This window comes from Macaca thibetana, chromosome 16 (assembly GCF_024542745.1).
Source record: "Macaca thibetana thibetana isolate TM-01 chromosome 16, ASM2454274v1, whole genome shotgun sequence".
Lineage (NCBI taxonomy): Eukaryota > Metazoa > Chordata > Mammalia > Primates > Cercopithecidae > Macaca > Macaca thibetana.
The window spans coordinates 70,617,185-70,631,160 of NC_065593.1; the positions used below are offsets into that span (position 1 = coordinate 70,617,185).

A 13,976-nucleotide genomic window follows, 5' to 3' on the forward strand; every position below is an offset into this window, starting at 1 on the left:
TACAGTGGCAGATGCATAAACATCCTTTTCTTATTTTTACAATGGTCCTTTCACTGGATTTATTTATTTTGAAATGCAGGCAGCTGCAACTGCAGACCCCAATCTATGGTACATATCAAACAATTCACCTTTTTTCTTGTAATGTCATGACTTTTTCTCTGCTTCTTGGGAGAACTTCCAGAATCACTAGTGGCAATTCCTATAGGTCCTATGATTTTTTTTTTTGAGATGGAGTCTTGCTTTGTCACCCAGGCTGGAGTGCAGTGGCGCGATCTCCACTCACTGCAAGCTCCGCTTCCCGGGTTCACACCATTCTCCTGCCTCAGCCTCCTGTGTAGCTGGGACTACAGGCACCCACCACCACGCCCGGCTCATTTTTTTAAAATGTATTTTTAGTAGAGACGGGGTTTCACCGTGTTAGCCAGGATGGTCTCGATCTCCTGACCTCGTGATCCGCCTGTCTCGGCCTCCCAAAGTGCTGGGATTACAGGCGTGAGCCACCGCGCCCGGCCTGGTCCTATGATATTATTCAAAGTTTATGGTATTGCACTAAACACAGTGAAAGATCTGCAAGAACCAGGAAAGGCCACTTTTTACTGTGATATGCCATTTGCTTGAGAGTAAGGAGATGATTAGACTCACACAGCATTTTAAGGGAATATTCACAACACTTGAGCTCATCACAGTAGCAACAGGAGGTGACTACAAAATTATTACAGTAGTACAGCGTGTTCTACAGTTAATTTTATGCAGTCACAATTTAATTCTGCATCTTTATGTTCATGTTTTTCTTGATTGCTAATGGCAACATGTGTGGTATGTAAGAGTTTCTCTGTGTGTTTTGCTACAGTTTAACTTTTAATAATAGATTCGTTTATAGGTTACAGTAGTAAATGACAAAATAGACTAATATCTACATATATTTTATGCATTCATGATATACTTAACTTTTCTTTAATTTTTTTCAATATGTCTAGACCATGTGGTTCATCTGTGAGGTTTTCAAATTGTCACAAATCTGCTCCCAAATTTCTAACATATTTATTGAAAAAAATCCACGTATAATAAACTAATGTTGTTCAACGCCAACTGTATATACTCTTCGGAATGTCGTGTGAATTTTGAATGGCAGAAGAACTGGAGCCAGGGAGCCATTTTAGGAAACTACGAACAGTCTGAGTGGGGATATGGGCTACCCTTTAAAGTGACATCCATATAATTTACCTCTGAGAATGTTCTAAACTGTTCAATATTCCTACCTCGGATATGAAGACTGATAATTCCTACATTTCTCTGACTGCTTAGATATGACGATAAACACCAACCTCAAAGTTTATTTTGCCTTTTAAGTTCCCAAGTCATATCATCAGTTAATTCTTCACTGTATCCTTATACTGAAAACATATTAAGATTTATTATAATAGACACAATAAATAATGTTATATCACCTTCTTTTATTGTTGTTGTTTATCCCTACTGGGTAGTGCAAAATCTTTATGACATTTATGTCAGAACTTATTGTAATCCTATGTTTTAGTTGCAGTGAAAGTTTGATACTTCCTAAAGAGGATATCCTAAGAATATTTCTATCTGTGAGGTGAAAGTTGAAAATGGCAGTATCTCCCAGGAAAACAGGTTATTCATAGGAAATATCTTAAGATATCAAATATAACTAAGAAAATTATAATACCTCTGGATTTTTTTTCTAGATCTTAATATGTGTATCCACAATTCTGGTATCAACTCAATATGAAACACCCAACTTAATTTTGTGCATGATTTTCATACCTTCCTTCACTTTGCTGGGATATATCATGTTTTTGATCCAGGTAAGCAGTGATACCTACTGTGTCTCTGGTCTTGACCTTGTAGCCTATTAATAAAATCCTTACCCATTGTTGGAACAGGTGCATTTATAAAATTTTGAAGTTATTCAATGCTGATAAATTCTAAAAATAAGATTTTAAAGCTGTATAAAATTGAAAGCTGTCCAATTTGCTGAGATCACTACTCATACTAGCAGGAAGAGGGTCAATCCATGCAGAAATGCAGCAGGAAGCCCAACCATGGTTTATGAATTCCAGAGGAGATACTGAGACAAGACTAAAACTTTTTCCATTGCTATAAAACATGCTCTCTTGTGGTGAATCAATCTTGCCAGGGGATAGAAGTTTTTCATTTCAATGTTGATCAATGTCTAAAATCTTGTTGGGCTTATTGATTGCATACTGCTTAGCATCAATAAATTGCTTTTGGAGTGTATGACTTGCAAGTGAAGGAAAGAAAACATGATTCTATTAACCACTTCTGACGGAAACTAAAGACCACTGAGAATTTTGGGGAACTGTGGACAAATCTTGCCTAATTCATAGTTCTGTACTTTGTCACTCCCACTAAAAAGAAAGTTGGAAATCCCTGTTACATACAATTGGAAAATAAACAGTGTTGGAAGTCATAACTAAAGAAAGATGTCAGGTCATCAATAGACTTTAGCATCAGAAAACAACTCTTCTTATCTCAATTCATGGAATACCTACTGTTGTCCCATAGAACGTCAAGTACAATTACAACGTGGTTGTATTTAATGTGTAAGTTTTATATTTATAGAGAAACTTGCATTTAACTCTTGGTGTGTTTTTTTTCAGTTCTCCTTGATGTATACGAGAAACTTGGACAGTCTGGACAGCAGAATAAATGAAGTCAATAAAACCATTCTTTTAACAACCTTAATAGTAAGAAACATTTTCTGCCTAAATATATATATATGTTGCATAAGATTCATAGCCTGTGAAATCTTATTCAAGGTATGCCAAATTTAAATGTCTTAAAATACCCACTCTTCCTATATTTTCCATTCCAATATAATGGTAGTAAAAACTAAAGATATTTTTAAAATAGAGTCACAGATAATATAATACATACTAGAACATTTAAAGGCTTGGTTGCTATTATTGTGATAGACATTGTTGATATGCATCCAAAGACAATTTGAGGCAGTATGTAAGAAATGCAGCATACGGTGTATGGCTCAAAATCAAGTAAATATGTATTAACAACTAATTTGAATAATGAGGAGGAAAGGAGAGAAATTAAATGAAATTTTATAGTGGGGAAAGATAATGAAACAAAATATAAATGTTATTTCTGTCTATTATGGTAAATGAGACAGAAGGAGGAAACATATTCTTGTTTGCACACCTCTTGTTTCCTCTTTAATAGCAGAACAGCAGTTTATCAAGGAAGAAACCTCTAAATTTGTTTTGATTCATAAACTTTTATACATTTTTATCTGGGTCTTTGTATAATGAATGTATATCTTTCCTGTTTTGTAAATACCTGCAGAGATGTCCCATATATAGTCATTTTAATTGACCATTGAATTCTAAAGGCATACAATTGTCCAACTGGGGAATATGTTCATTTAAGTATGCAACTCTGACACAGCAAACAAACCCTGGAACCTTCAAGACTTAATATGGATTTTTCAAATAAATTCTACTGTATATTTGGCTGCCCACCTCCATTTGGTGGCTATGCTTTTTGAAACCCCTCAATCTTCAGGGTTGCCTCTGCAGTGGAAGAAAAGGTTAGAACATTAGACAAGATGGGACTCCAAAAACCTCATGGAAAAATGGAACTAAAAGTTGAAAATAAAAAAATATAAATTTTGGCCAGGCGCGGTGGCTCACGCCTGTAGTCCCAGCAATTTGGGAAGCTGAGAAGGGTGGATCACCTGAGGCCAGGAGTTCAAGACCAGCCTGGGCAACATGGTGAAACCCCATCTCTACTAAAAATACAAAAATTAGCTGGGTGTGGTGGCACGTGCCTGTAATTCCAGCTACTCGGGAGGCTGAGGCAGGAGAATCGCTTGAGCCCAGGAGGTGGAGGTTGCAGTGAGCTGAGATTATGCCATTGCACTCCAGCCTGGGCAAGAGAGAAAGACTCCGTCTCAAATACAGACATATATATACACACACATACATATATACACATACACATATATACATACATATATATAAATACATATATATGTATATATGTAATTTTTTTCAACATAAACTCCATCAAAGTCAGGACACTTTTGTAAGCAATGATACCAATCATTTAGTCCATTCCTACAAAATTGAGGATCCTAGGAATTTAACCTTGTCATTGAAGTATTTTTTACATTACTAACTGAACAAAAATGGGTGCCATTTACATATATTTTAAGATTAGGAAACAAAAAGAATTCAGAAGGAGCCAAATCAGAACTGTAGGTGGATACCCCTCAATAATTTCCCAAAGGAACTCTCACAGAATTGCCCTTGTTTGATGAGAAATGAGCAGGAATGTTGCCATGATGGAGAAGGACCTTCTAGTAAAGATTTCCTGGATATTTGTCTAACTTTCTCAAAACACTCTCATAATAAGCAGATGTCATCATTCTCTGTCCCTCCAGAAAATCAACAAACAAAATGCCCTAAGCATCCAAAAAACTGTTGCCATGACCTTTGCTCTTGACTAATTCACTTTTGCTTTAACTGGACTCACTTCCACCTTTTGGTAGCCATTGTTTTGATTGTGATTTGTCTTCAGAATCATACTGGTAAAGCCATGTTTTATTTCCTGTAAACAATTATTTAAAAAAAAATGCTTCAGAATATCGATCCCATGTGTTTAAAATCTCCATTGAATGCTCTGCTCTTGTCTGCTGCTAACCTGGGCACAACAGTTTAGGCCCGCACTGAGTAGAAAGTTTGATTAACTTTAATTTTTCAGTCAGAATTATGTGAGTTGAATCAGTTGAGATGTCTATGATGTTGACTATTGTTTCTGCTGTTAATTGTCAGTCCTCTTCAATTAGGAGATGAACGAGATAAATTTTTTCCTCTCAAGTTGATGTAGATGGTCTGCTGCTATAGGACTTATTTTCAATATTGTCTTGTTCTTTCTTAAAACCTCTTAACCATTTGTAAGTTGCGAATTTCTTTGGGCCATTGCCCTCATAAACTTCTTTACATCATCGATGATTTGACCATTCTTCCTTCCAAGCTTCTCCATACATTTGATGTTTGTTCTTGCTTCAGTTTTAGCAGAATTCATGTTCTGATAAGGGCTCTTTTCAAATGAATGTACCCTTCTTAGTACCTCAAACCAGATCCTGTTCAAACATGTTATAAGAAGTTAGGATAAGTTTATTTTGTTGCCCCCCAAGTTTGAAATCCACACATAGATTTTTCATCATATGCATTTTTCATGATATTTTTGAAGTCCCCCGTTTTAAGGGCCGGGCCTAGAAGCGGCTTTCGTCACATCCCACCACATTTTACTTCATGGCTACTTACCTATTTGCTTTTAGTCAGTGACCTGTGGTGGAAAAAAACAACTGCAGTTATTTTTTACATATAAGTTTTTCCAGCTTTTCAAATTATAGTAAAAAAAGTAACATAAAATTTACCATCCTTATGATTTTTAAACGTATAGTTCAGGTTTTTAAGCATATTCACATTGTTGTGAAAAGAATCTCCAGAATTTTTAATCTTGTAAATCTGAAACTCTATAGCCATTAAACAATTTCCCTTTTCCCCTTTGCCCAAACCAGTAATCACCATTCTACTTTCTGTTTCTATGAATTTTACTACTTTATATATCTTATATACATGAAATCATAAAGTATCTGTCTTTTTTGTGGCTAGCTTATTTCACTCTGCATAACGTTCTCAAGGTTTATCCATGTTGAGATGTATGACAAGATTTCACTCCTTCTTAAGGTTGAATAATATTGAATTGTATATATATACCATAATTTTAAAAATCTATTCATTCTGTCAATGAACATTTTTATTGCTTCTACCTCTTGGCTATTGTGAAAAGCCAAGCTATGAACGTGGGTGTGTAAATCTCTCTTCAAGATGCTACTTTCAATTCTTTTGGATATATACCCAGAAGTGGGAGTGCTGAATTATATGATAGTTCTAGTTGTATTTTTTGAGGAATCTCCATACTGTTTTCCATAGCAATTGCCCCATTTTGCAGCCTCACCAACAGTGTACGAGATTTCCAATTTCTCCACATCCTTGCCAACACGTATTTTTTTATATAGTAGCCATCCTAATGGATGTGAGGTATACCATTGTGGTTTTCATATGCATTTCATTGACCTTTAAAGTTGCCCATTTATATATCTTCTTTGGAGAAATATTTATTCAAGTTATTTGCTTTTTTTAAATTTTTTAAAAAACTTTTTTATTTTTTGGAGTCTTGCTCTGTCACCAGGCTGGAGTGCAGTGGCATGATCTTGTGTCTCTGCAACATCCATCTCCTGGGTTCAAGCGATTCTCCTGCCTCAGCCTCCTGAGTTGCTGGGACTATGGGTGCACGCCACCGCACCCAGCTAATTGTTTTGTTTTTAGTAGAGAGGGGTTTCACCATGTTGGCCAGGATGGTCTCAATCTCCTGACTTCGTGATTCACCCGCCTCAGCCTCCCAAAGTGCTGGGATTGCAGGCATGAGCCACTGTGCCTGGCCATTATTTGCCCATTTTTAAATTGGGTTATTTGAATTTTTTGTTGTTGTTGAGTTGTAGGAGTTTAAAAAATTATTCGGAATATTAACACCTTATCAGATATATGATTTGAAAATGTTTTCTTGTATTCTGTAGGTTATCTTTTCACCATGTCAGTTGTGTCCTTTGATGCACAGAAGATTTTAGTTTGATGCAAACACATTTGCCTATTTTTAGTTTTGTTGTTTGTGTTTTTAGTGTCGTATTGAATAAATCGCTGTCTAGTCAAATTTTATGGAGTTTTTTTCTGCAAGTTTGATTTGTATATAATATAAGGCCCCCACTTCATTCTTTTACATATTGGCATTAGTTTTCTTAGCACTATTTGTTGAAGAGATTGTCTTTTTGCTATTGAGTGGTCTTGGCACCCTTGTTGAAGATTATTTGAGGATATATGGGAGGGTTTATTTCTGGGCTCTCTATTCTATTCTATTGGTCTATTTTAAAATAAAAGTTGTATAGCTGATTTATTTCTTTATTTTCTTGTCTCCCTTTTCAATGTAATGATGGCCGCACTAAGTCAATTTGGAACAACTTGGGGGTGATTTTATTTTGAAAAATTATTTTACTGGATATACAATTTTTGGATAAATTTTTTTCTTTCAGCTCTTTGAATACATCATTACACTTTCTCCTGGCCTCCATTGTTTCTGAAGAGAATAAATTGTATTGTTACTTCTCTTTGAGTGATGAGTCCTCTCCCCCTTCCTGTTTTCTCTGCCTTTGATTTTCAGCAATCTGACTGTTTTACCTAGATATGGAACTTGTAATTATCCTACCTATGATGTGTTAAGCTCCTTGAACGTATATATAATTTTTTATTTTTATTTTTTATTTTTATTTTTTTTTTTAGGCAGAGTCTTGCTCTGTCCCCCAGGCTGGAGTGCAGCGGCGCGATCTCGGCTCACTGCAAGCTCCGCCTCCCGGGTTCACGCCATTCTCCTGCCTCAGCCTCCTGACTAGCTGGGACTACAGGGGCCCGCCACAGCGCCTGGCTAATTTTTTGTATTTTTAGTAGAGACGGGGTTTCACCGTGGTCTCGATCTCCTGACCTTGTGATCCGCCCGCCTCGGCCTCCCAAAGTGCTGGGATTACAGGCGTGAGCCACCGCGCCCGGCTTATATAAATATTTTTTAAAATAAATTTTGGAAGCTTTGGGGCCATCATTTCTTAAAAACGTTTTTCTGTTCTTTCTCTCTCCCCTATATTTTTGGAACTCCTATTTCATATATTTGGTATGCTTGATAATCTTTGAGGCTCTGTTTATTTATAGTTCATCATTTTTCTGTCTGTTCTTCAGATCAATTATATGATAGAAAGTCTGTATTTGAGTTATATTTTACTTTAATTTTTGAAATATGACTTCAGTGAATGTACAGTAGCTTTTGTACATCTTTGATAACACTCAAAAACACTTTCTATTAACTGATTTTTTTTTTCTGAATGTGGGTTACCCTTTTCTGTTTCATAATTTTTGCTGTTTCTTAAAGTTCTTAAATGTTTAATCCTCTGGATATATTTTATCTTTTGTTTTTAGATATAGACTAATCTTCATTTTTTAAGTTTTTCCAAAAAAGGGCATTTAGTTATCTCAATGCCATTTATGAATACTCCATTTTATGTCTTCTAACATGAAATGACATCTTTATCAGCATTACATTTGCTTGTATTTATGGACTGATTGTGTTGATATTCTCCCCATTGATCCATTTGTTTACATCAGTGTCAGGAATACATTGTTTTAATTATAGTAGGTTTATATATTTTGCTCAATTCAAAATGATACGTATGTCCTATCATCAATAGGATTAATTTTTCAAAACTTTTCTATTTTCCTACTCAATTTTATTGATGAAAATTAGAATGCAGTCAAGTGCCAGAAACTGGTATGTAGACTTTTATGGACATTATTGTTAATGTTTATTTTGCTAGAACAGTATTTGCGAGTTGAAAATATTTATGTTTAAAGGTTTATCTGCATTTAAGGTTTATTTTATATACTTTAATATTTTATTTGATATTTTAACTTTATTTCTGTTTTGTGTATATTCAGTTACATTTATTTATGTATTTATTTGTTTGCCATAAATTTTTTTTTTCCCAGTGCACATTCTAGGTAGGTTTCTATACAAAAATATAAAATTCTTGTACAATTATCTTATATCAGTTTACCTTACTGAATTTTCTTATTTACAATTTTTTTTCAGATGCTTATCTTGCCTTTTCTTGTGAAACAACCATGTTATCATGAAATAATTATCTTTTTATTTTGAAAATATATACTGCATTATATATTCTTGCTTTATGACATTGGCTTGAATCTCTAAAAATCATCCACTAATACTGTTGCAAGAAGACATCCTTACATTGTTTCTGATTTTACTGAGAATTTTCTTAGTGCTTAACCATTAGCATTATAGTAACTTTTAAAAATATAAACTATTTATCTCACTAAATCCCTCAATTCCTGGATTACTGAGAGCTTTTGTCTTTTGTTTGTTTCTAGTATTTATGAAGAATGAATCTAGAATCTTCTCAAAGCCTATGAGCCTCTGTTAAGAATGATCAATTTATTTTAAATAAAACCATTAAAAATTAATAAATTTTATTTTATATTCTGTAATGTTTAAGAAATCCGCCTCCCTAAGGTCAAGAAGATATTATTTTATATTATTTTCTAAAATATTTGTATTTCCCTTTCACATTTGTATCTTCAATCATCTAAAATTCATTTTTTTTTCCTGTGGGCTTGTTTTATTTCTATCTTTAAGGATGTCCAGTTGTCCCAGCAGTTGAGACAACTGTTTATTGAAAAATCTGTACCTTTCCCATTGATAGAGCTACTTCTGTTCATATATCAGATACCTATATATGTAGAGTCTGTTTCTGGGATAACTATTCCATTTTGTTTGCTTTTGTCAAGTTCATAGGTACACTACCAGTCTGGTACCACGTTAAACCACGTTCTAGGCTTGAGGTTTTGTTTCGACCATCCAGTGATGTGAATTTGGGTTCCAAGTCTGTGTAAAAGCTGGCTTGTATTTCCACCTTCACTTTCTCTTTTCATGATGAGCACTCAAGGCAATGATGTTAGCAATATCCTGAGGGTTCTTTTCACCCCTCACTAAAAGTATAACCCTTTGAGGTCCATCCTTTATTAGAGAAAGAGTGACCTATCTACTCCTTGCTTGGGGAAGACTCTGTGCTTCAACAGTTTCTTCTGTCTTCTGCCCCTGGACATGGCATGAAAATGGAAGTTTGAGTATTTCAAGGATAAAGAGTAACTCTAGGACAAGATAGCTTTGGGGCTAACCCTATCTCCTGTATTCACTTAGATTTGGCTTAAAAAGTCCATATTATTTTATTAGCTCTTCTATACTTTTTTAAAGTTTTAAAAAAATTAATGTGGAATTTTTAATTCCTTCTCAGTGGGAGGGTGAGTTTGAATAAACCTTTCTTCCACATGAGAAGTATTTTACAAGTTTTTTGTCAAATTTATAAGAAAATGATTGAATCTTCTGTGACAAAAAATGGACAAATATTGACCATTGAGTATGAGTGCCATCGTGATGCTAATTCTAATTATTTTTCTTTTCTTTTAGCCATACCTTCAGAGTCTTATTTTCCTTTTTGTCATAAGATGTCTGGAAATGAAGTATGGAAATGAAATAATGAATAAAGACCCAGTTTTCAGGTTGGGAAAATATTAATTGAAACCTGAATGTAATTTAAATGTTTAGTCTTTTTAAATTTGTAATTTCATTTATTTGTTTATTTATTTGTTTTTATTTTTGAAAATAGAGACAGGGTTTCAGGTTGGGAGAATACTAATTGAGATCTGAATGTAATTTAAATATTTAATCTTTTTAAATTTATAATTTTATTTGTTTTTATTTTTGAAAGTAGAAACAGGATCTTGCTATATTGCTCAGATTGGTCTCAAATCCCTGGCCTCAAATAATCCTCCTGTCGTGATCTTAAATATTTAGTCTTTATTGCAGTACATTTAACATCAGTTTATTGAAATGGATTTACTACCCAACACTTGGCTAAGCACGTTGTACAGTGCTATTTTCAGAAAAAGAAAACAATTAGATTGGATGCAGGGATATTTAGTTTCTAAGTCATAGATTCTAGATTCTGATTTTAGGCAAGATGAGTTTTTGTCCTGTACATCTCTGTCAGTAGTGTTTAAGCATCAAAGCTTGCTTTTCTCCTGGTTATAGCCTTTATGGGTCCCTAAGGAGAAGGTACAGTAAAAACTGGTTCCATATAAAACCAATTAGAACGATCTTTTATGAGGAAAGTGGTCATGATCTGGCTGGTGACAGACTAAAAGACTCGTATGTCTACATTTGAGTGACTTAAAAGAACGAAGTGAAGGGACAGAGCCATTTGACAGATAGGATACAATGTTTTAAAGAGAAGAAATAGTCAAAGAAGATTTCAAGAGACTTGGCTACTGGAGGTGTTATTACTGCCAAGAAGAATCTTGTAGGTAATAAATTAATCATGTGATAATCTTTTTTAAAAAGGATAATAGTTTAATTATAGGCGTTTACATTTTATTAATAGTTGTTGTAAGCCAAAATTGCATTTCTATGTTATTTTGTTTCTTCTGTAGAATCTCTCCACGGAGTAGAGAAACTCTTCCCAATCCAGAAGAGCCCGAAGAAGAAGATGAAGATGTTCAAGCTGAAAGAGTCTAAGCAGCAAATACACTCACTACTCCAAACTTGACGGAGGTGGACAACAGTGATTAGACCCTTAATAAAATGCTCAGATAGTTTGTGCTGTAGAATGGATGAGGTGTTGGTTTTTATTTTGAAAAGCTGCTTTTGTTTCTTTAATATTTCTATTTATAGCTTATATTCAAATTATTCTCTTTAAAAGTAACTACCCTGTTCTCATTCTTTTAATTTTTTCTTCTTCAGTTTTCTGTGAGTCTTAATCTTCCAGCTCCTCATTCATCAGTGTAATCAACAAGTTCTCTGATTTTTTAAATCAATTTTAACAAAATCGCACGTTTCTCAAGAATTGCAATTTCATTTTGTATTATAGTTTACTTGTAATATTAATAACTGAATAGCATATGAACAAGAACAAATGAATTTACAATGCATGGAAATCAATAAAGAATAAAGTAGGAATGAAATTAGTGGAAAGAGCAAGGATAGATGCTAGCATAATGCAAAGGGAATGTATTTGATTAGGAATTAATTTTATTAGTAGTTGATTAAGTAGCCCTTATTTATGAACATACATTTGGGCATTTTATTTGAAAAAGGCTAAAGCTCTTCAGCCTGACATAAAATTTAGTTCGGTTTATAGACTAGGGAATGGAAAATAAAACATTAATTCATAAAGTATCTGAAATTTAACAGGGAAATCATGCTTTGTCATGTTTTTCAGGAGCCAGTCATAACTGCAAGCTGTTTACACAAGGAATATTATGACACAAAGAAAAGTTGCTTTTCAACAAGAAAGAAGAAAATAGCCATCAGAAATGTTTCCTTTTGTGTTAAAAAAGGTTTGAATAATTGCTTCTTTTATTATTATTATAATGTTTCTTATTCTCTAGATTTAAGACTATGAAGGGGACAACTTTTTAATTCTTTGAGGCTGTTCATATATCCTGGTTAATGTGTAATTATAAAAGTTCACATGTCAGCAGATAAGTCTTCTACTTCAAAATCATATCCCAATTCAAATGGCAAGAAACCCAATCTCGGATAAAGAAGACCCCAATTCTCTGTATTAATGTTGTAATACAGGAGATTTTTCAAGGTGCTATCTAAGCTTTTGTTTCAGAAATGTTATTTTGGGGTGGCCATGGTGGCTTGTGCCTCTAATCCCAGTGCTTTGGGAGGCTGAGACGGGAGGCTTGAGGCCAAGATTTCGAGACCAGCCTGGGTAACATAGTGAGACTCCATCTCTACAAAAAATTTTAAAATTAACTGGGTGTGGTGGTGCATGCATGTAGTTCTAGCCAGCTGGGAGATTGATGCAGGAAGATCTCTTGAGCCCAGGAGATCGAGGGTGCAGCAGGCAATGATTATACCACTGCACTCCAGCCTAGGCGAAAGAGCAAGACTCTGTCTCTGAAAAAAAAAAGGCCTTTTGTTTCAAAATGTTTTGGAACCAACCAAGCAATTCTGGATTAGTCAACCTTGAAAATTCAAATACTGGCCGGACGCGGTGGCTCACGCCTGTAATCCCTGCACTTTGGGAGGCCGAGGCGGGTGGATCACAAGATCAGGAGATCGAGACCATCCTGGCTAAGACGGTGAAACCCCCTTTCTACTAAAAATACAAAAAATTAGCCGGGTGTGGTGGCGGACTACTGGATCACAGCTATTCGAGAGGCTGAGGCAGGAGAATGGTGTGAACCCGGGAGGCGGAGGTTGCAGTGAGCCGAGATTGCGCCACTGCGCTCCCAGCCTGGGCGACAGAGCCAGACTTTGTCTTAAAAAAAAAAAAAAAAAAAACCCTTTAAAAAATAAAAAAGAAGAGAAAATTCAAATATTGTTGGTGACTCTTTCTTCCAGGTGAAGTTTTGGGATTACTAGGACACAATGGAGCTGGTAAAAGTACTTCCATCAAAATGATAACTGGATACACAAAGCCATGTGCAGGAGTGGTATGTGATATGTGAAGGAAATTTTATTTTAAATATTGATGACATCCTTCTATTATTCCTATCAGTAAATCAAATATCTTTTAAAAAAATAGATGAAATAATTTATAAAATTTCTCTTGCGTATTCAAAAAATATTGTAGCGGCCGGGCGCGGTGGCTCAAGCCTGTAATCCCAGCACTTTGGGAGGCCGAGACGGGTGGATCACGAGGTCAGGAGATCGAGACCATCCTGGCTAACACGGTGAAACTCCGTCTCTACTAAAAAATACAAAAAACTAGCCGGGCGAAGTGGCGGGCGCCTGTGGTCCCAGCTACTCGGGAGGCTGAGGCAGGAGAATGGCGTGAACCCGGGAGGCGGAGCTTGCAGTGAGCTGAGATCCGGCCACCGCACTCCAGCCTGGGCGACAGAGCCAGACTCAGTCTCAAAAAAAAAAAAAAAACAAAAAAAAAAAACAAAAAAACAAAAACAAAAACAAAAAAATATTGTAGCTTAATGGCCACTTTTTTTTTTTTTTTTTTTTTTTTTTTACTATATGATTCCATTTATTTATTTATTTATTTTTTAAAATTTATTTATTATTATTATACTTTAAGTTGTAGGGTACATGTGCATAACGTGCAGGTTTGTTACATAAGTATACTTGTGCCATGTTGGTGTGCTGCACCCAACAACTCATCATTTACATCAGGTATAACTCCCAATGCAATCCCTCCCCCCTCCCCCCCCCCCATGATAGGCCCCTGTGTGTGATGTTCCCCTTCCTGAGTCCAAGTGATCTCATTGTTCAGT

At 35.1% G+C, this 13,976-nt stretch overlaps 1 protein-coding gene across 1 annotated transcript in view; it reads left to right on the top strand.

Moving 5' to 3' along the window:
* ABCA10 (ATP binding cassette subfamily A member 10) overlaps nt 1–13,976 on the top strand; it is a 57,130-nt gene that overhangs the window by 27,800 nt on the left and 15,354 nt on the right. Inside the window, 6 exon segments of the mRNA XM_050765019.1 lie at nt 1,710–1,829; nt 2,646–2,732; nt 10,150–10,241; nt 11,172–11,292; nt 11,960–12,077; nt 13,096–13,187. Coding sequence (XP_050620976.1) covers nt 1,710–1,829; nt 2,646–2,732; nt 10,150–10,241; nt 11,172–11,292; nt 11,960–12,077; nt 13,096–13,187 — 630 coding nt within the window.